This window comes from Papio anubis, chromosome 2 (assembly GCF_008728515.1).
Source record: "Papio anubis isolate 15944 chromosome 2, Panubis1.0, whole genome shotgun sequence".
NCBI lineage: Eukaryota > Metazoa > Chordata > Mammalia > Primates > Cercopithecidae > Papio > Papio anubis.
In genome coordinates this window covers 185,889,591-185,911,691 of record NC_044977.1, presented here as the reverse complement: position 1 = coordinate 185,911,691, position 22,101 = coordinate 185,889,591, and the positions used below count along the sequence as shown (strand labels likewise).

At 37.6% G+C, this 22,101-nt stretch overlaps 1 protein-coding gene across 7 annotated transcripts in view; it reads right to left on the bottom strand.

Moving 5' to 3' along the window:
* The window catches only part of TP63 (tumor protein p63), a 265,391-nt gene that overhangs the window by 27,241 nt on the left and 216,049 nt on the right, over positions 1 to 22,101 (bottom strand). For 5 of the 7 annotated variants that reach the window (XM_017956057.3, XM_017956050.3, XM_017956053.3 and 2 more), the window contains 5 exons: positions 5,683 to 5,869; positions 3,302 to 3,417; positions 2,168 to 2,277; positions 1,403 to 1,539; positions 716 to 798 (listed from right to left, as the gene is read on the bottom strand). In XM_017956057.3, the coding sequence (XP_017811546.1) occupies positions 716 to 798; positions 1,403 to 1,539; positions 2,168 to 2,277; positions 3,302 to 3,417; positions 5,683 to 5,869 (633 nt within the window). The remainder of the gene's footprint in view (positions 1 to 715; positions 799 to 1,402; positions 1,540 to 2,167; positions 2,278 to 3,301; positions 3,418 to 5,682; positions 5,870 to 22,101) is intronic. The other 2 variants (XM_017956052.3, XM_009201937.4) reach the window with 1 other exon arrangement.

The following is a 22,101-nucleotide window of genomic DNA, read 5'->3' as shown; positions in this document are numbered from 1 at the left end:
CCATGCTGCCTAGGATAATCTTATCATTCTGAAATAATGAAGGGCAAATTAACTTCAAATATTTGGGTAAGAAAAATTCTATTAGGAGTTTAGCTTTAGTTGGGTGGGTAGGTAAGTAGAGAATCTCATGCTAGTAACACAGTCCAAAACTGTGGAGAGAAAGAAGAATATTCTAATTAAAAAAATATATATATTTTCTCTCCTGTATATCACCAGCTCTCAACCCCCCTCCCCCATCCCGGTTATGGACTAAAAGTTTGTGTCCTTCCAAAGTTCATAGATGGAAATTTTAACTCCATTGTGATGACATTAGAAGGTGAGTCCTTTGGGAAGTAATGTAGGTCATGAGAGTGGGGCCTTCATTAATGGGATTTGTGCCCTTATGGAAAAAAAAAAAAAAACAACCACCCTAGAGAGCTCTCTAGCCCTCTCCACTGTATGAGAATACAAGGAGAAAATGGCAGTTTGCAACTCAGAAGAGAACTCTCACCAGAACTCGACCAGAGGGGCACCTCGATCTCAGACTTCCAGCCTCTAGAAAATAAACTTCCGTTGTTTACAAGCCCTCTAGTCTAGGGTAGTTTGTTGTACAGCTTCAACTGACTAAGACACCTCCTTTCCCATTGCCACAGATAACGAGATGATGATCATACTGTAAAAGCTCATTCAAAGAAAGTTAAAATGAAACAATCATGAACACCCAAGGGAGACCTACCGGTAAGTATAACAGTTCATCATCTGGGGATCTTCGTTTCTTGATGGATGTCATCTGGATACCATGTGTGTTCTGACGAAACGCTGGTGGAGGAAAAATACAAGTTTCATCCTGGGAACATTTCTAAAGCAATAATGCATATTAAATATACTTAATAATTACATATTAATATTAATCAGATTTAATAATACATATTAAACAGACAGTAGTACCAGCAACACGTGTAAGATTAGAGGCTCTATTCCTAAGCATCGATTTAACTGGGTACAATTGTTTTTACATTGATTGTGATCCTAGCAATAAGGAGGTGGAAGGATGACGGGGAAAAATAAAAGAAATTCAGTATGCTGGGAAATACCCTCTGGCTTAAGTAACGTTGCAGGAAACCCCGTATCTTGCCAGTGTGTGTCTGTGAATAGATGATGTTTATGCTACTGGTGTGGAAGTCATATTTTGAGAATCTCTGGACTAAGACATTGTCACAATGACTACCTGCTTGTGTAAAGCTATAGGACATGCCTGGAGTCCACTTCAATGCTATTCCTATTCTCACTGGCTCTGAGGGCTGATGTCCCACTTGCTGCTGAAGGTCACAGGTCTTATCATGCAGCTTCTCCAATATCACCCCATTCTCCAACATCTGGAGTAGACTCAACCCTACCCCATTTGGCCACTACATCTACTTACGGCGCTTCGTACCATCACCGTTCTTTGTACTGTCCGAAACTTGCTGCTTTCTGATGCTATCTTCATCCGCCTTCCTGTCTCTTCCTGGGCAAGCACAGATCCGGGCCTCAAAGCAGCGTCGGCCCAGGACTTGCCCACTAGGAATTAGAATAAAGGGGAAGAAAGAGTTAAATTCAAAGCATTTGGAAAGTCCCCTGGAGATCTCCCACTTCCATTTCCCATATGGGCCATCGCTACCAGCTTAGCCATGGCAGCTTTGAGAATGGACCCAAAAGTACTTGGCAGAACACAAAAGTGCTAACATGCCACAAGTAATATTAGTAAATAACATTCCATTTGTTCTCCAAAGAGCCTCCAAGCTATTAGCTGAACAGCTGTATTTAGCTACATATTTTGAAGGAAACTTGAGTTAAGCCAGTGGATGTCTCAGGATAAAATCCCCTAAGGCCGCGCAGACTTAAAAAAAACGGTCAAATGCCTTGAGGACCACTGTCTAATCAGAACAATTCCAGCCAAATGTCAAGAATTCAGGTATGAAGTGACTGCACACCTTTCTAGCTCTTTTTTTCCCTCTAACTTTACTCATTTTCCTTTGTCTCCACTTTCTTAGATCTTTTATGTAACTGTTTATAGCAAGGATTTAAAACACAAAGGACAAGCTCTCTGCTTTACATGCAAAATTAATGATAAAGCAGCCACAATTTCACTTTGCCCTCTGCTCATGATTTTTTGTGTAGAATGACAATTTTTACATATGCCACTTACTCTCTGGTTTCCAGAGTAACAATGATTAAAATTGGACGGCGGTTCATCCCTCCAACACAACTGCTGTTACACATGAAATTGTACAAGACTGTGGTGAATTCAGTGCCAACCTGAAAACAAGGGGAAAATAATCTGTGTTAACAATGGTTTAAACTGACGTTGTTCCCTCTCAGTTCTTCCCTCTATTTAAGGAATTCCAATTCTGATGAAGTGATATGCTTCCTCCTAAAAGGGCAAACTCTGAACCCTGTTGTAGATTTTTCTTCATCTTGCCTCCAGGGAAGCTTAAAGCTAATGTTTGCAACACTGAACACTACATTAGGTGAGACTGGCTTTAACAGATTTTGTGATCTTTGATCCCGTTCATTTGTAAGCTGATCCACATCATGTAATTCAAATAGGCTATAGGGAATATCACTGAAAAGGGAAAACTGGGAATAATTGCCAAAAACAGTAGCAATGCTCCAAGAATATTTCCCCTATGTGGATAAAACGATACAATATAGATCTGAATATACACTTGCATTAATAACATCTTAGAGCTCAAAACGTTCTCAGAATTAAAAATAATCCAGTCCAAAGTACATAGTTATGGGTAAGGCAACTGAGGTCTAGAGAGAGAGAGTTGCCGAAGGTCCACACAGCAAGCCAGCAAACCAAAGAACCTGGGTTCTGTTATACCAGTGTATTTTCAACCACACTACTCTGCTTCACCAACAGATTTACAAATCTATCATCTGTTCATTCAAACTTTAGCTAAGAGGTCCCTCTTGGGCTTTCCCACTTACGGTAACACTTGCATCCACTACTGTTGCACATCCACTACCCGTCCAATTGCCAGTTGGATAAAACAATCCCATGTATACACCCAATTGCCAGTTCAATTGTTATCTGCCCTTAAGATGGGAAAATGGGCACAGAGCCGTGTTACCAAGTTAATCCAGTGTATATTTAGATATTCTGAAGGGAAAGCATGTGGAGAATAGGTAGAAAAAAATACAAAAATATTACATATTTGATGACAAGAACTACGACAGTGATAGATGCTAGAAACATCCCTGTTGCTGAAAGAGATGTTCTCTCAAGTCTGCTCAGTCCATAGAGTGTTGTGTTTTGGTTTGGTTTGCTTTTTACCTGGGGTGGCTCATAAGGTACCAGCACACTCTGTCTTCCTGTGATGGGGTCTTCTACATACTGGGCATGGCTGTTCCCCTCTACTCGAATCAAATGACTAGGAGGGGCAATCTGTCCTGAAGAGCAGAAAATGATAAAAGAGTTAGTTCTTTACCTTAAAAATAAAGAAAATAACATGGAATTGCATGAGCAAGATGTTGGTGGCAAAATAAATAGTCCGTAGAATAAAGAAAATGTGCATCCTTGAAGAAAGGAACAGATTCTGTAGCCAGATATCAAATACATGAAGGTGTCTTAACCTTTATAGCCACAGGAAGGACTGGAATGTACATCTATATTTAAGGGAACAGTCCTATAATTTGGAGTTTAAGATTAAGGATTCAAGCTTTATGGAACTCTATAACTACATCTCCGACCTCACCCACGGAGGAAATTTTGCCAGCTTCCTGGAAAATGAAAGGGAAAGAAGCAAATTAATTTAAAAAAAATCAGTTTAACTGAGAAAATGCTGCCCAAAAGTCTGACCAGCAAATACACGGAGAAGCAGAAGATAGCAAGGATATGACTTCCACTTTTTCTTCTTTCCTCCTCCTCAACTTTTGAACATTGTGTTGATTATAAAGATAAGAAAAGTTCTGGCATTTGTGTGCTGAAGGAGTCCCAAGTTGGGTATAAGAAAAGGGATGCAATTTTAAAAAAAGAGACTGAGTAAAGTTTCATAAAATTGTGATACTTAGCAGAGCTCTAGAAGCAAGAAGATGCTCCAAGAATTAGGACCTGTAAAGCTGTTTCTAACAGCTGTTAGTCCCATAGTCCCAGTCTACAAAAGCCATTCAATAAAAGTAAAAAGCTAAGTCTATCAGAATGTTCTCTGCTGCATCATCTAGTGTGGTTAAAACTAAAAACCATTATTATGTTTAAAAAATGAGAAAACACTTAAAAATCGTGTGCTATCTTGGTGAAATACCAAGTTAGGTAGGCTGATAATGAAGTCTATCTATATTGCAATATTCTTTATGGCAGATTGCTAAGTGAAAGGCAGGACACAAAGGTACGGATAATGTGGCCATGTGGGCAAGGACTCGAAATTAATGTGTAAAAAATAGTTGTTTAAAGAGTATTTTGACTTTATTTTCTTCTTTTAAATTCTGATCCATTATCTTTCTTCTTCCATTAATTTTCTCTAACATTATATTCTCTATATTTATCAATCCTTACATTTTAATATTTTTTCTATAAAGTATCCTAACCCCCAACACCTTTGGCATCCTCAGTACTCTCTGAGGATTGCTTATGCTTTATCCTGTTCTTACTTTCCACTTTTCAGCACTCTCTATTCAGTCTCCCTTCATGGAACTATAATATCAGATCTAAGGGAACTCTTGGAAATACCGACCTTTTCTGCTGAATTATTGTAGGATCTGAGATGCAGAATATGAGGCATGACTTATTCATGCCTAGAGCCTAAACGTGGCCTTCAAGATACCTCATCCGTCGACTCCCAGTCCTTTATTTGACTGCCCACAGTATGCTCCAGGCCTTCTATTTATTCCCCTTACCCATTACTTGCCTTGTCATCTTCTTTCCCCCTTTTCTTCTTCTGATTTTTTTCATTATTTCTTTCGTTTGGTGCTCCTTTCTCTTACCCTTCCAGCTCTCAACTGGTCTAGACTTGAGAATCTTCATGGGAAAACACTAAATCTGAAGATATGGTAGCCTGGGCCAAGTAGAACAGCTACCACGTAGTCTCCTTGCACCCGCTTATTTATTTATTTTTTTGAGAAGGAGTCTCGCTCTGTCACCCAGGCTGGAGTGCAGTGGCGCAATTTTGGCTCACTGCAAGATCTGCCTCCCAGGTTCACACCACTCTCCTGCCTCAGCCTCCCAAGTAGCTGGGACTACAGGTGCCCGCCACCATGCCCAGCTAATTTTTTGTATTTTTAGTAGACACAGGGTTTCACTGTGTTAGCCAGGATGGTCTCGATCTCCTGACCTCATGATCTGCCCGCCTCGGCCTTCCAAAGCGCTAGGATTACAGGCGTGAGCCACCATGCCTGGCCTCTTCTTCTTATTTTTTTAAAGGCAAGAAAAATAAAAAGAAGGAAGCAGTAAGGAGTAAAGATAACCAGTAGCTCAGATCATCTAGTAATTACTAATATTAAATAGTTCAACCACTATGAAAGCCAAGGATTTATTTATCATTATTGTTAGATACTCTGTCAGCCATAAAAAAAAAATAAAATAAAATAAAAAATAAAGGCAGACTGATCTGCCATCAGAGTGCAGAAGTCTGAACCAGGTAGGTAGGTCTCAAACAGAAACACCCACAGAATGTTGACCTTCAAGGGAGTTGGACAGTTAGAGCTTCACATTCTGCTTACCCTCATTGAATTCACGGCTCAGCTCATGGTTGGGACACCGCTTCACCACCTCAGTGACGTGCTCAGCTTTTTTGTAGACAGGCATGGCGCGGATAACAGCTCCTTGAGGAGGTGGGGTCATCACCTTGATCTGGATGGGGCATGTCTTTGCAATTTGGCAGTACAGTTTCTTCAGTTCAGTGGAATACTGCTTAGAGTTGGGGCCAGTGGAGAAAGGAAGGAGATAACCAACAGGAGATATTGTTACATTCCAAATCAAAACAATGAAAATCTGTCCACTTTTTATAGCTGCATGCTGCATGTTTGCTACTGGCCACTATAGATGTGACATATGTCAATGTTATTAGATTTTTTTTTTTTTGCTATCATAAATAAAACCCTATGTTTACAAAAGGTTTTATGTTTATCAAAACATATTTGTGCCATTATTTCCTGTTATTTTCCTTTAGGATGAAGAAGCTGAGGCTCGGAGGGGTTTAAATGAGTAATACCATGAGTAGCTTCATAGATGACCAGACACTAAGTGAAAGAAGAGTATTGGCATGTACTGAGTGATATTAAACAACAACCATAAAGACAAATTTCTGCCTAGATTATAATCAATCCAGTCTATAATGTACTTTAGAGAGACTCATAGGAATTACGGTTCATGGGATTTTTTTTAAGATGGAATATCTGTTAGAGTGAAGAGATTTCGCCTGAGGTCAGATCGCTTGAAACTGTAAAACAAGAACTCCTCTGAATGCCTGCACTTTTCGTCTAATGTCATAGGTAGGGGAATGCAAGAGCTGAAAGGGGCCACTCTGCCGTAAACTCCTGAAAACACCTGGCCTGATATAGCACAGCTAATCATGGCACAGAAAGGATCTGGATGCAGATCTTCTCCCTCACAAGTGAGTGAAAGTTTTTCTTCTTCAGGGAGAGGAAGTTCAGTAGTGGTTAGTTGGTTGTAGAGTTGGCAAAATGGAGTGGAGAAAGCCTGAGACCTAGAACCAGATAGAAATCCTATCCTGTGTTGCTTCCTCTTCCCACTTCTGAAGCAGAAGAGAACCTTCGTTCTAATCCTTACAACTATAGTAAACCTTATCACCCCTGTGCTCTGGGTCAAAGCCCTATCCCTACATTCCTACCCACTCAGGCACTTTGCTCAGGCAAACCACCCAGGCACTGGAATTGCTGGCCAAGAGTGGGGCACCTAGTAACATGTATCCAAACAAAGGATAAACACACACACAGGTTGCAATCATAAGTGGGCCCTAACATCCTCCCAGAGGAAAGACAGGGGGGCCAGAGCCATAGTGGCAGTTGGATTCGTTACTGATATGTCCCACCCTAACTCTCACTAATGGCAAGTATATTACCAAAAATTGCATATTTAAAATGCTGCTTTATTTCTTCATTTTAAAATATGGTATTGTTTAAATGACCTTTCCTTTTCTTCCAAGTATTCCAGCATACGAAATTTTTAGTTAAAAGTTTCCCAATGCTAGAAAAGTATTGCAAAATCAGTCCTCCATGCCCGCAGGCCATGGATTAGACACAGCAAAAGGGTTTTATATAGCTTGAAGAAATAGGACACATGCCAAAATTCAACCACAAAAATAAAATTCTACTTGGGAAACACTGAATGAAATCTAGATGGGTATTTTTGCTCTTGTACTTTTAACTAATGACTTACACAGAAATTGTTTTATGACATATTAAGAACTTACTTTTATTGAGAACTTAAAGAAAATAAGCGTATCCATTCGTGTTTTCGTTAGGAGGTATATAATGCATAATCTAACCATGAATTTCATAAGATGACCCTTAGGAAAGATGACTGAAAAATAAGTCTGTCAACTAATACCTAAAGGCAAATAAGGTATCCTTCCAAGTATGTAAAAGTTGCAGAAATGAAGGTTAAGTGTTCAGAGTAGAACAGCTTCTTAAGAGACACATTCCATTTTAATAACTGATATACTATAAATCAAGCTTGACAAAAAAATGTATAAAAGCATTAAGAATAAGATTAAGGATCATTAAGTGTTAATTCTTGTTCATTCTCAGGGATGGGGTGGGAATCCAATTTTTAAGCTTAATTAATGATAAATAATAATAGCTTCATCATTTACTGAGTTCTGTTTTAAGAAACTTTATCCTGTTACAACCCTAAGAGGAAGGTATTACAAGCATACTGTCTCTTATCTGAAACCCCTGGGGCCAGAATTTTCAGAAGCCAGAATTGTTTAGATTTTAGAAAAAAAGTAAAGTTTGTATAACATATAAATGTATCCAGCAGAATTTAGGGTAGCACCAAAAGATCAAACATTATTTCTGCAGAATTCATAAATATTCACACTAACTGATTGAGTACAAAGCCTGGGTTTCACCATCAAATGAATGTGCCACAAACTTAAGAAATCAAAATAAAATTGAACCAACTTCTGATTTTCAGAGCTCTTGGACTTCAGAATTGCAGATAACAGATAATTGACTTGAATTATTATCCTTATTTTATAAATAAGAAAATAAATGTACAGAAAGGACTTGCCCAAGAACCTGCTTAGTAACTGGTGCATAAGTCTATCTGTGTCCTGTAATAACAGTTTCGTATCTGTCTGTTCTCTTAACTCAGCCATGCAAATGTTTACCTTTTTCTAGTTTCCAACATTGTGGTTCTTTTGTGAATCAATTACCATGTTTATACTCTTCTCCAAGAATTAAAATGGAGCTCAAAAGTAGTCTATTTAACATAGTTTTATTAATTTCTCAGTACATTGTTTACTCATTTAATTGTAGGGAGACGCAACAAGTGATAGAGTTGAAAAAACTTTGGGCTAGGGCAAAGACAACCTGGACGCTTATACCAGCTGGCTCTGGGAATTCAGGGATAAAGTCTTGCTCTTTATCACGGTTTACTGAGGACTTTATGAGGCCCTCTGTATTGCGACCTTATCTATCTCTAACTCCCCCTACCCCTCCATCCCCACTCACACACATTTCTCACCCCATGTTCTACCCATACAAACTTTTTAATGCTTCAAACACACCATATGATCATCACCCAAAATTCAAAATGCTATTCCCTGAAATCATGTCCTTTGCAGCAACATGGATTGAGCTGAAGGCCATTATCCTAAGTGAAACAACTCAGAAAAAGAAAATCAAGTATCATGTGTCCTCACTTATATGTGGGTGATAAGAAGTGAATACACATGTGTTCGAGCACAGTGGCTCATGCCTGTAATCTCAGCACTTTGGGAGGCCAAGGCAGGCAGATCACTTGAGGTCAGGAGCTGAAGACATGCCTGGCCAACATGAAGAAATCCAGTCTCTACTAAAAACACGAAAAACAAAACAAAACCCGAAAAGGATACACATGGACATAAAGATGGAAATAATGGACACTGAGGACTCCAAAAATTGAGGAAGATAGGAGGGGATGAGGGTTACAAAATACCTATTGGGTACAATGTTCACTATTTGGGTGACAGGTACACTAGAAGCACAAACCTCACCATTATACAATATATTCTTGTAACAATATTGAACATGTACCCACTGGATCTGAAACCTAAAAGAATTAAAAGCAATAAGCAAGCAACAACAACAACAACAAAAGTGATATTCCCAGTGTGGTACACTTCTCTTTTTCTGCTGTTCTCCACATCATGCCAGGACAATTTAGATATCACTATTCAGCTAGTACTGTATCTGGTACTGCAAACCATATTTTCCAATTTTAGTGGTGAGGGTTCCATATTTGACCAAATCAAAATATCTGACCACAGCCAAGATGCATTATGTTTATTGCTTTTGGTTCAACTACCAGTCCTGCAATTCAGCAACTAGAGGCGCTGAAGTGGTCTGGCACAATCGCTTTTTTTCTTTTTACAAAGCCAAATTTCTGCTACTCTATTTACTTCATTGTTTGCAAATCTGTTCCATGATGACCTTTGTTTTTTACCCAGTACTAAGTTCAGTCTCCCTGGTCTATGTGTATTAACAATTCTGTAGACTTGCCCACTTCCCTATCCCTTACAGAATAGCACTATCATCTCCAATTTTCCAGGCTTCTGCAAGATTGGAACATGAGAATCTGATTTACATCAAGATTTAAAAATACCTGGATGATTCAACTCAGCAGAAATTGTAAATTTGAACACACATAGTTTATTTTACTATCTTTCTTTCTCTGTGGAATTTTAAAAATTCACCTCTAAATTGCTCCTCAACATTGACTTGAGATTCCTTTCATTCTAAAGCCTAATTTATTCTTTCTTTGTATGGGAGTTTTGTTTTATGTGGTATACTTTTCCACAAAGCATACTAATTTTTAAGTGCAAAAGCTGATGGCTTGACAAATGTACACCATTGTGTAACTACTACTACAATCAAGATATAGAATATTTCCATCCCTGTTCCAATTATCTTTTGCTTCTTTGCAGTTAATCCCCTCCCCAGCTCCTGGCCTCAACAATCATGTACCTGTTTGTTCCACTAGTTTTACCTTTCCAGAATTTTATGTAAATGGAAAAATATAGTATATACTCTTATGTGATAATGCTTTTGAGATTTATCTGTGGTTTTTGCATGTATCAGCATTCCACTGCATTTTTGAATAGACTTCATTATTTATGGACTCACCAATTATTTCCATTTTTTTCTATTGTGTATAAAACTACTACGAACACTCATGTACAAATTTTTGTGAGGATGTACATTTCCATTTTTCTTGAATACCTAGGAATATGATTGCTGGGTAAGTGTATGCTTACTAACAAACTACCAAATAGTTTTACAAAGAGCTATGCCATATTACATTGCCACTTGCAATATATGAGGACTTCATATCCTTGTCAGCATTTGGTATTGTCAGCTGTTATTTTAATTGATATCATTCTGGTACGTAAGCAGTAGATCTCATTGTGGTTTAAATTAACATTTCTCTGATGATTAATAATGTTTAACATATTTTCATGTACTTATTTCATTCATATTTATATATAATAAAAATAAAAACAAACACATTATATAATTCTATATAACTATTTGATGTTTTTTGAAGTATCTGTTCAAATATTTTGTACCTTTTAAGTTAAAATAATTGTAATACAGACTGTTTTCCCCCTGTTGTAATACAGAAATTTCACTTTTTAGGTTTATTTTATTATTGACACATAATAATTGTACATATTTATAGGTAAAATGTGATGTTTTGATACATGTCTATATTGTATAATGATCAAATTAGGATGTGTAGTATATTCATCAACTTAAATATTTATCATTTCTTTGTAGTAAGAACATTTAAAATCCTCTTTTCTAGCTATTTTGAAATATACAATACATTACTGTTAACTATAGTCACCCTACTGTGCGATAGAACAGAACTTATTCTTCTAACTGTAATATTGTACCCATTGACCCATCTTTTCCCCATTTCCCCTCACCCCATCTCCCCTTCTCAGCCTCTAGTAACCCCTATTCTACTCTCAACTTCTATGAGATCAACATTTTTAGATTCCATTTGAGTGAGATCATGTGGTTACATCTTTCTGTGCCTGGCTTATTTCACTTAACATAATGTCCTCAAATTTATCCATGTTGTTGCAAATGACAGGATCAGGATTTCTTTTTTTTATTTTTTTGAGACAGGTTCTTGCTCTGTCACTCAGGCTGGAGTACAGTGGTGCCATCATGGCTCACTGCAACCTCGACCTCCCAGACTCAAGCAATTCTCTCATTTCAGCCTCCTGAGTAGCTAGGGCTACAGGTGTGCACTACCATGCCAAGCTAATTTTGGTGTGTTTTTTTTTGTAGAGATAGGGTCTCACTATGTTGCCCAAGCTGATCTCAAACTCTTAGGCTTAAGTGATCCTCCTGTCTCAGTCTCGCAAAGTACTGGGATTACAGGCATGAGCCACTATGCCCAGCCTCAGAATTTCATTATGTTTTTCTGACTGAATAGTATTCTACTGTGCATATACACAACATTTTCTTATTCATTTATCCTTTGATGGACACTTAAGTTGACTGCATATCTTGACTATTGCAAATAGTGCTGCAATAAACACAGGAGTGAAGATATCCCTTTGACACACTGATTTTATTCCCTTTGGATATATGCCTAGTAGTGAGATTGCTGGATCATATGGTAGTTATATTTTTAATTTTTCAAGGAACTTCTATACTATTTTCCATGATGGCTGTACTAATTTACATTCCCACTGAAAGTATGCAAAGGTTCTCTTCTCTCCACATCCTCACTAACAGTTATCTTGTTGTTAATAGCCATTCTAACTGAAGTAGTATTTCATTGCAGTTTGATTTGCATTTCCCTGATTAGTGATATTGGGCATTTTTCATTTGCTTATCCTATTTTGAGAAATATCCATTCAGGTCTTTTGCCTATTTTTTAATTGGGTAATTTTGGCGATTTGGGGTAATTTGTTAATTGGGTTGCTTTTGTTCTTAATTTGAGTTTTAGGAGTCCGTTATGTATTCTGGCTACAAGTCTTTTATCAGATATACATTTAAAAATACATTTTCTACCAGACTATAGCTTGACTTTGTTTCCTGCTTTTCCAAAATACTTAATTATCGATATTTTCCCTTTAAAGCTCTTGCTTTTTATATCCTAGGAAATCTTGGCCTAATCCAACATTAGGAGGATTTTTTATATTTTCTTCAAGTAGATTTATTGTCTTAGCTCTTCCATTTAGAACTATATTTTCAGTCAATTGTTGTATATGGTGTGAGTTAAGGGTTTATAATTCTCCTTTTTAACAGATACTCAATTGTTCTAACACCATTTGTTGAAAAGATAACCTGCATATTTTCCCTTGTTGAGCTGCCTTGGACTCTTTATTGAAAATCAATTTGTCATATGTGTTCATGTCTGTATCTGAATACTTCCTTCCTTCCTGTTGATCTATTTGTCTACGCATATATCAATTTCAGATTGTCTGGGTTAATCTACTTTATAGTAAGTCTTGAAATCAGGTAGTCTGATTCTTGCAATTTTGTTCTTTTTAAAAATTGTTCTGGCTATTTTAGATCGATTTTTCCATACAAAATTTACATGCAGTTTACAATTTCCATAAAAATACCTGGTAAGATTTTGCATGAGATTGTGTTAAATATGTAAAGTCCTTTAGGAGAGAACTGATACCTTAGCAATGTGGTGTCTTGTAAACCATGAATATATGATATCTCTCCATTTAAACACAGTATCTTTAATTTTACTCAGAAATGTTTTATAGTTTTCAGTGTATAAGTACTGTACATATTTTGTTAGATTTAATTAAGTGGTACTTTTAAAAATGAAAATTTCTTTTTGTTCCTAATGTGTTTTATGTCATGTTTTATGCATAATTAATTCATGTATAATGACCATGTATCCTGTGACGTTGCTAAACTTACTAGTTCTTGTACCTTTTTTAGATGCCTTCCTTATGATCTTCTACATAGATGATCATGTCAACTATAAACAGTCTTTTAATTTTTACTTTTATGTGACTGCAAGAATTAAACCACGGTTGAGTTTGCTTTTTTTTTTTTTTTTTTTTAACTAGAATCATACATCATTCGTTTTAGACTTTCATGTTTTTTTCTAATATAAGCATTTAATTCTACCAGGTTTCTTCTAAGTACTTCTTAGCTACATCCACAAGGTTTTGATATATCTAATTCTTAATCATGAGTAATATGTGAAGCATTTCTTTTAAATCTTTTATCAGTCCTCATAACTAATATATCAAATGACAACACTAACTCACATTCCTAAGAAAATTAATTCTCTAGGTCTTCAGCTTGTTTCACCGGTTCCATTTCTAGCTCAAACTTATTTTCTCCTTTACACATTTCTTTACCATTCTAAACAGATTTTTAAATTGCTGTTCCCAGGGTTACCTTATATCTCTACATAGGTTTCTCCTATTTATAGGCATTAAGAACTCAGTTGATTTTATACCTGAAAAAATATCTTCCATAGCTAAGAACTTTTTCTGATTATACCAGCCCATTGTATTAAATTTCCAGCAGCTCCTTGGGTGGATAGCAAACATTTCAAACCTTCTATGTGAAGGTATAAAGTATCTTGCCCTGTAGTGTTGTCACTATGAGAAGCAGTTACAGAAAATTTAAAACCTTTATCAACGTCTTCTCAACTTCTCTTTTTCTACAATCTGCCTTTTATTAATATTTCATCATTGTCAAACATGTGCACACAGAATTCAGGAAAAAAATTCATTGCTTACTCAAGAGATACATACCATTATCAACATTGTAGACTGTTTTCTGTGCATACACACACACACATACATACACACACAAAAACACACATACACCCTTATACAAACTAGGGGCATATTATGCAAAGAACGGTATTCTTTTTATAATTTAACATATCATGAGCATGTTCTAATTTAAAAACACGATTTTAAGTGGTTACTGTTAGAGTGTTAAAGAGGGATATACCATTATTTAATCATACCTTTTTAGTATAATTGTATAATTTAGTATAACTGTAGTATAAAGTTTACTCTAGTTAAAAATAACACCATATAGCACAGTTTAGTAAACAAACTGGTTTTAGATAGATCCTTTAAAATAGAGTAATTGACTCAATGTACATTTTAGTGTTGTAGAAAAGTCCAAGGCCAATCTGAATTTTATTTCTTTAAATTAAGTAAGCTGCTTATTTCTCCCTAGTTTCTTATAGAATTTTATTAAAAAAAAAAAAATAAGGTGGCAATGCCTCTAAATGTGATTTTTAAAACTGAAGTTACTTGGAAATTGGGGGACCCTTTTCACTTTCATGCTTGAACTCAATACATTTTGTTCTTCAATTGTATTTTTGTTTCTTCTGCTCATATCAGTTTCCAGAAACATGTCAGTCTTACTTTAGGATCTTCACTTTCTATCCACCATACATTTGATGCAGTTTTTCCTGTTGTTTGCATTTTGGGAAAGCTTGTTAAATTTGTCTTCAGTGTGTGTATGGTTTTCTACAGTTAATTCTGCTCTGTTCTACTACAAATAATACTTTCACTTCTGCTGCTGCATTTCAAATATTCTTATTTCATCATCCCTTTTTACTAGTCCTCCTTACATCTCAGCCTGCAATTCCAGGTTTGTCATGTTTTCCCAGCTTTATAGTGTTACTGTCTTATTAATTTGTACTAAAGTATCTTCTAAATATTTCTTCCACTTCCTAAGATGATTTTCTTGAGTATTTAAAGTGATGTTCCCATATAGATAGGATTTTGTTTTTAATATAAGCCCTTTCTTGCTTTTTTACTTTTCTATGAATGTAGCAAGATAGAGTCATAGCCAGTGTTTGCAGCTTTCATTTCACTTTGCCATTTTTCAGTTCGATTCTATCAGGCTTTTAAGATATAAAGGTATTATAAAATTCTGCCAATGGCTTGAGTGTCCAATTTAATTTTTTCTGGAATTTATAATATGAATATTTTAATAAAAACTTAGGAGAGGCCAGGCACAGTGGCTCACATCTGTGATCCCAGCACTTTGGGAGGCCGAGATGGGTGGACCACCTGAGGTCAGGAGTTCGAGACCAGCCTGACCAACATGAAGAAACCCTGTCTCTGCTAAAAACACAAAACAATTAGCTGGGCGTGGTGGCACATGCCTGTAATCCCAGCCACTTGGGAGGGTGAAGCAGGAGAATTGGTTGAACCGGGGAGGCGGGGGTTGTGATGAGCTGAGATCGCACCATTGCACTCCAGTCTGGGCAACAAAGGCAAAACTCCATCTCAAAATAAATAAATAAATAAAAATGAAAAATAAAAAAAAAGAAAAAAAAAACTTAGGAGAGACTACACTAAAAACTGCTAGTCAGTTGCTGTCATAAACCACAACTGAGAGCTAGCTCTTCTCCTCATTTGTACATTATTCAATACTTATCTAGCAAACTCTTACTGAGCACATATTGCACAATGCTAGTTCCTTATTCTGTACTGGGAACAGATAAAAGTAAGATTTTAAAGCTCTGGAATGCAGAATTTTATGTATCCATACTGCCTAGGATGGTACTTGAAATATAAAATAAAGTGAAAGAAAAAAAATCAATCTTTATCCTCAAGTTGCTCACAGTCTAGAGGCAGAGTGCAGCACAAACCACCAAAATACACTGGTTTAAGGAACCATATGAACGTGTTATGGGATTACAGAGATAGAACAATTAACTACCAGGTAATAAATTTGATTTTTATTGAGCATATACTATTACCAAGGTTCTGTTTTACGTTTGGAAATTCAGCATTAAACAAAAACAAAGTCTATGCCCTAAAAATGCTAAAATTCTAGAATAAACAAATAACTACTGTGTCAGATAGTGATAAATGCTATAAGAAAAAGTAAATCAGGGTAAATTTAAAGGGAATAGAGTATAAAAAGCCAAGAGTCAGGGGAGTGAATGTGAAGAGGATATTATTTTTTTCCCAAGATTGTTAGGAAACAATTCTTTAATAAGATGACATTAAAGAAAAAAATCTGGAGGAAGTAATGAGCTGGGCCATATATATACCTGGGGAGATAGTGTTCCAAGTTCTAGAGACAGCAGGTGCTAAGGTCCTGGCTGAGTATGCTTGCCATGGAGGCCAGTGCACCTGCAGAAAAGTAAGCAAAGCCTACAGTGGTAGGAGTTAAGATCCGAGATCAGAGGTAATAGGGAGCCCAGATCATGCAAAGCCTCGTAGAGCAGGATGGGTCTTGAGCTTTTCTTGTGTGAGATAGGAAGTTGCTAGAGAGGCCTGAGCAGCTGATGTGGTCTGCTTTTCATTTCTATAAGACAACTGTAGCTGTTATGTGAAGGACAGACTTTGTGGAACAAAGACAGAAGCAGGAAGACCACTCAGGAGGCTCCTGCCAATAATCCAAGTGAAAGTGAGAGTGGCTTAGACCAGCGGTAGTGGTGACGAGAAGTCACCAGATTAGCTGATGGACTGACTGGGGATAACAAAGAGAAAAGTAAAACAGAAAAGACCATTTTCGTAGGGGTAGTGATATTTAAACTAGGCCTTAAAAAAGAAGTTATGATTCACCAATTGGATTGTGCACCCAAGAAAGAAAGGAAGAAAAAGCCAGGAGACAACAGTAGGCTTTCCATGAAGACAGAGTATCATCAGTAAAAGCAAGGGGATGTAATATAGATGGGATGGGGGAAGGAGGAGGAGTAGCTGAGCAGAAGTCAATGAGGCTGAGCTAGAAAGGCATTTACCAGATTCTGAGGAGCCTTGGATGTCACAAGATATCATTAACTACTATGAGCAGGAAAAGAGGTGTCACTGAGGATTATAAGGTAGGGGAAAAGCCTAATCAGTTCTTTGTATTCAGAAATACAAAGGTAGTGGGAGCAAGCAAAGTAAAAACTGGGGGTGGGGGGGTGGGGTCGGGGGAACCCGTCAGAGCTATTCAGACAAGAAATGAGGAGGGCCCAACCTAGGGCAGTAGAAATGAATGAAAAGGGAAAAAGATGGGGGAAACTCTTTGGATTTACTAAATTCAGCCTTCTTGGTTTTAACATGAAATATATACATGGAAGTACCAAAACAAACCAATAAATATTACGCTTTAGAACAAAAGATGCTTGCAAAAATAGTATCAGTTATTTGCTTATCCGTTTTCTAAAATCAAAGCAGGATGAATGAGTTAATTTTAACATAGGGCTCCTGATATTCATCAGACAACTGAAACCTGGCCTAGCCAATGGAATCATCAACAACAGAGAAAGGATAGTTTTAGTTCTGGACAAATAAAAAAAAAATACATGAAGTAACAGTGGAATTAATAGGCCAATTTCGTTGTGAAGGAGGAAAGGGCTCAGTTCTCAGATTTAAGAGCAACAGGAAACAGGTCTTGGACTCTTGTCCAAGACCAACAACTGTGGGCATCATTTATTTATTGGACTAGGAGTAAAAAAATCGTATTTAAATTCTGCCTCCTCTTTTTATTCCCTCCCTCTGCCTTCATGTAGTTGTAACTGAGTACTCCCATTTTTTTTCTAAGAAAAAGGGAATGAGTTACTATTATTTTTATTATTTTTTCTTCTCCTGTCCCCTTCCCCTCCCTTCCCTGTTTCCTTAGCCCTTCAGAAATGCAAATATAACCCTTCACCTCCCCGTCACCAGATACCCCAGCAGAGTAAGTTCTAACTGTGTGCTCCAAGACAGATCTCTCCTGGGGAGCTGACAGTCCATTTGCAGACCAGAGCACACCTGCCATGGAACGTTCACCTTCAGGGGGTGGCCTTGGGACTTTCATCCATCAGGAGGGCAAATCTTAAGTATGCCTGCTTGGCCATTTTCACAACTTATTTCTGCCCAGGAAGGTGCCAACTCAACTATTGGGTAGATAAGGCACCAAGCAAGCAGGGGGACCCCCTTCCCTTGTTCACTTCCTTCCTCACCTTATAAAATTGTCCACTTCTTTCTGCTCCAAAGGGGAACTAACACATTTTATTTTAATTAATTAATTAATTAGAAACAAATTCTCGCTCTGTCGCCCAGGCTGGACTGCAGTGGCACGATCTTGGCTCACCGCAACCTCTGCCTCCCAGGTTCAAGCGATTCTCCTGCCTCAGCCTCCAGAGTAGCTGGGATTATAGGTGCCCATCACCATGCCTGGTTAATTTTTTTTTCTATTTTTCTATTTTTTTTTTCAGTAAAGATGAGGTTTCCCCATGTTTCCCAGGCTAGTCTCTCACTCTTTGGGCTCAAGTGATCCACCTGCCTCAGGCTCCCAAAGTGCTGGGATTACGAACGTGAGCCACCGTGCCCAGCTGGAAATAATACATTTAAAGGCAGAACGCTTTGCGCCCCTTCCCAAGCTAGCTTTGGAATAAAATAAATTCTCTTGCTTTGTTATCAGACCTCACTGTTGTTAATTGAGCTCTGCAGGTGGCAAGCATCTCACCCACATTTTGGCCACTTCGCTATTACAAATATAAAATGGAAAAAATTATAGTCACATCTCTTAACGTGAAAGAAAAAATAGATAAAAAAATCCTTACTCAACTGCAAAGATCAAAATAAAAGTCACATATAATGATTATTACTGAAACGTCATATTTCTAAGATTCTCCACATAAAGTGTTTAATGTAGCTTAAGTAATTTTGAGACAGCACTGTGAAAACAATATCTCAACCTGGTGAGAAAGTGGTTGCTGACATAATAAAAGTCTGCCAAAGTTTGAATGTTAACCATTTATAATACATCACACAGTTCATATTTATCTACTAAGAATCAAGTTCTCAACCATTTCAAATTACTAGATTCATTTATTAAAAACATGAATTTTGTTTGTCTACTCCCATACATTTTCATACACATCCATATGTCCATAAATATATGTAACATAATTTTGCATGTCCTTAAAATTTAACTAATTTACATCATCCTACATTTAGCCTTAGTAATCTATTTTCAATTCCCATGCTTCCCAGATTTATCCATGTTCTTATATACAGGTATATTTTATTCATTTTAATGGCGGAAAGAAGGGAAATGAGATAAATGGAGGAGTGCTTTTTGCTATATATTTTATTTAAGCAAAAGATTTGAAACAATATGGAAAAATGTTAACATTTTGTCTTATACTCAGATGTCTTAATTTACTTACTTTTTTTTATGTTAGAAATAATTCTTTTTTGGCGGCGGGTGGGGGAAGGGGTATGGGGGGATGGAGTCTCGCTCTGTCTCCCAGGCTGGAGGGCAGTGGTGTGATCTTGGCTCCCTGCAACACCCACCTCCTGGGTTCAAGCAATTCACCTGCCTCAGCCTCCCGAACAGCTGGGACCACAGGCGAGTGCCAACACTCCTGGCTAATTTTTGTATTTTTGGTAGAGACAGCGTTTCGCCATGTTGGTCAGGCTGGTCTCAAACTGCTGACCTCAAGTGTGATCCGCCTACCTCAGCCTGCCAAAGTACTGGGATTATAGGCATAAGCCACCACGCCTGACCTTGAAATATTTCTTACTTAAAATGTTTAATACATAAATTATTATGAGTAGCACCAACCTGTAAACTTGTTGCAGACCTATGATTTTAGAAGACAGAGAATACAGAAGATGTTAGAACTCAGAAGGAACATTATAGCATCTCTTGTCCAAACCTTCTTCTCCTAATTTTCTGATATAAAACTGAGACTTAAAGAGGTGAAGCTTATTAATTCAGCAAATATTTATTGATCACCCGCTTCATGCCAGTCCTTGTCCTGACTATTAGGGAACCAATGGTAAACCTCACTCTAAGGGAGTTGATCTAAACGAAGTACCGACCTTAAAAAAATAATTTCTAAAATTGTGACACATGTCCTGAAAAAAAGCAAAAGGAGAGAAGGTAAAACATGGGGGTCTATTTAGTTTGGAGGACGTTTTGGGAAAATGCTGAAACTGTTTTTTCCTCTCCTCTCACATTACCACAGCAACAATCAGCAACACACAAGATGACTTCTGTGACCAAATGTGTGGGAGTTTTTCACCACTCACCAAGCAAGAGACACCAAGCCGGGTGTCCTCCAGTTCAACTCTGACAGTCTACCTGGAGATCCTGTCATGTCTCACAGGTTGAGGACTCAGTTCCCAAGACTACACACAACCTACACACAACCTCTAACCACAGCCAGGAGGAAATCCAGGCCTCTGGAACTTCTGACCAACCAGCTTCAAATCGGGGTTCCCATGACCCCAATTTGGGTTTGACTAACTTGCTGGAGCAGCTTACAGAATTCAAGGAAACACTTACATGGACTGTTTTATTATAAAGGATGTTGCAGAGGATAAAGATGAAGAGATTTCTAGGGAGTGGTATTGGGGGAGGGGTGCAGAGTTTCCATGCCCTCCCTGGGCTTCGACCTCTAAAATAATCTCCACATGTTTTACTATCTTGAAGCTTGCCGAAACCTGTCCTCTTGGGTTTTTATGAAGGCTTCATTATCTAGGCATGATTGATTAAACCACTGGCAACTGGTGATTAACTTATCCTTCAGCCTCTCTCTCCTTCCTGGAGGCTGGGGGGTGGGGCTGACTCTCTAACTGTGCCTTTGCCTTTCCAGTGACCAGACCCCCATCCTGAACCCATGAGTCAGCATTCACATACAAAAAAAGGCAGCACTTTAGAAATTCCAAGGATTTTAGGAGTTATATGCCAAGAAACTTAGACAAAGTCCAAATACATATTTTATGATATCACATATGGTCAGGAGTGCATCCCTGTAAAATGATTTCTAAAGGTTGCACAACTAAATTGGGCAATGAAGGAGTGAACTCAGATTTCCTTAGTTCTATGAAGATAATGTTTTTACTACAATATTATATTCTAATTACAGAATTTCTGTAGAAATCCAACTTGACATTTTAAAGCAAGGGTTTGGTTCTATGTTTCTATTACTGAGTCATCCCATTTCAAGGCATTTTTAGTTTAACATACCTTCGCTAAGATTTTCTTAGAATGTTAGATCAGGGCCCATGTTCAGTGACTCAGACCTGTCATCCCAGCATTTTGGGAGGTCTAGGCAAGAATATTGCTTGAACCCAAGAATTTGAGACCAGGCTGGGCAATACAAGAAGACTTTGCCTGTATAAAAAAAAGAAAAAGCCAGGTGTGATGGCACCTGTAGTCCCAGCTACTTGGGAGACCGAGGTGCAAAGGATCACTTGAGTGCAGGAGGTTGAGGCTACATCCTCAGACCAGTGTACTCAAGCTTAGGTGACAGAGAGAGAAAGAGAGAGAGAGAGAGAAAGGAGGAGGAGGGAGGAAAAGGAAAAGTTAGCTCAGGAAAATTCAACCTTAAAGATCATTTGGTTCAGCCACTTTGTTTGCAGATGAGGAATCTAAGTCCCAGAAAGGAGAAGAGATTTGCTCAAAAATTCTCAGTAACTGGGACCATCTTGACATACAGACCAATGTTCTTCCTCATGTCCCAGTTTTAACAGTTTTAACAGTTATACTATGAGGCCAAAGTGGAACTGGTGTGTTTGTGCCTGAGTGAATTTGAGTGAAAAACACATGATTAGAAAATATATGATTAGACAATCAAGTATAAAGCTCAAGGTCGTATTATTAATAAAAACAAAAACATAATCACTAAATTCTTACAGGAGTATATATACTTATTTTTAGTTAAGTAAAGAAGTTTGCGTAAGAGTTGAGATTTTCTTCTCTAAAGTGAAACCATATTCTCACAATGGGAGCTTGAACATAAAAACAACACAAAATGCCCACTAATTGCTTTAAGAATCAACTCTACTCCATCAGGTCCTGGGCTCAATAAGTCAGCAGTGGGTTGTACTAACCTTGTTGCATATTTAGAAAGGAACCCCAGTGCAACTGTGTCTCTTAGCATTATGCAAATGTAAGTGAAATCAGAAATAAAATACTGTGATTGGCGGGGGAAAGAAAGCACATTTGAAA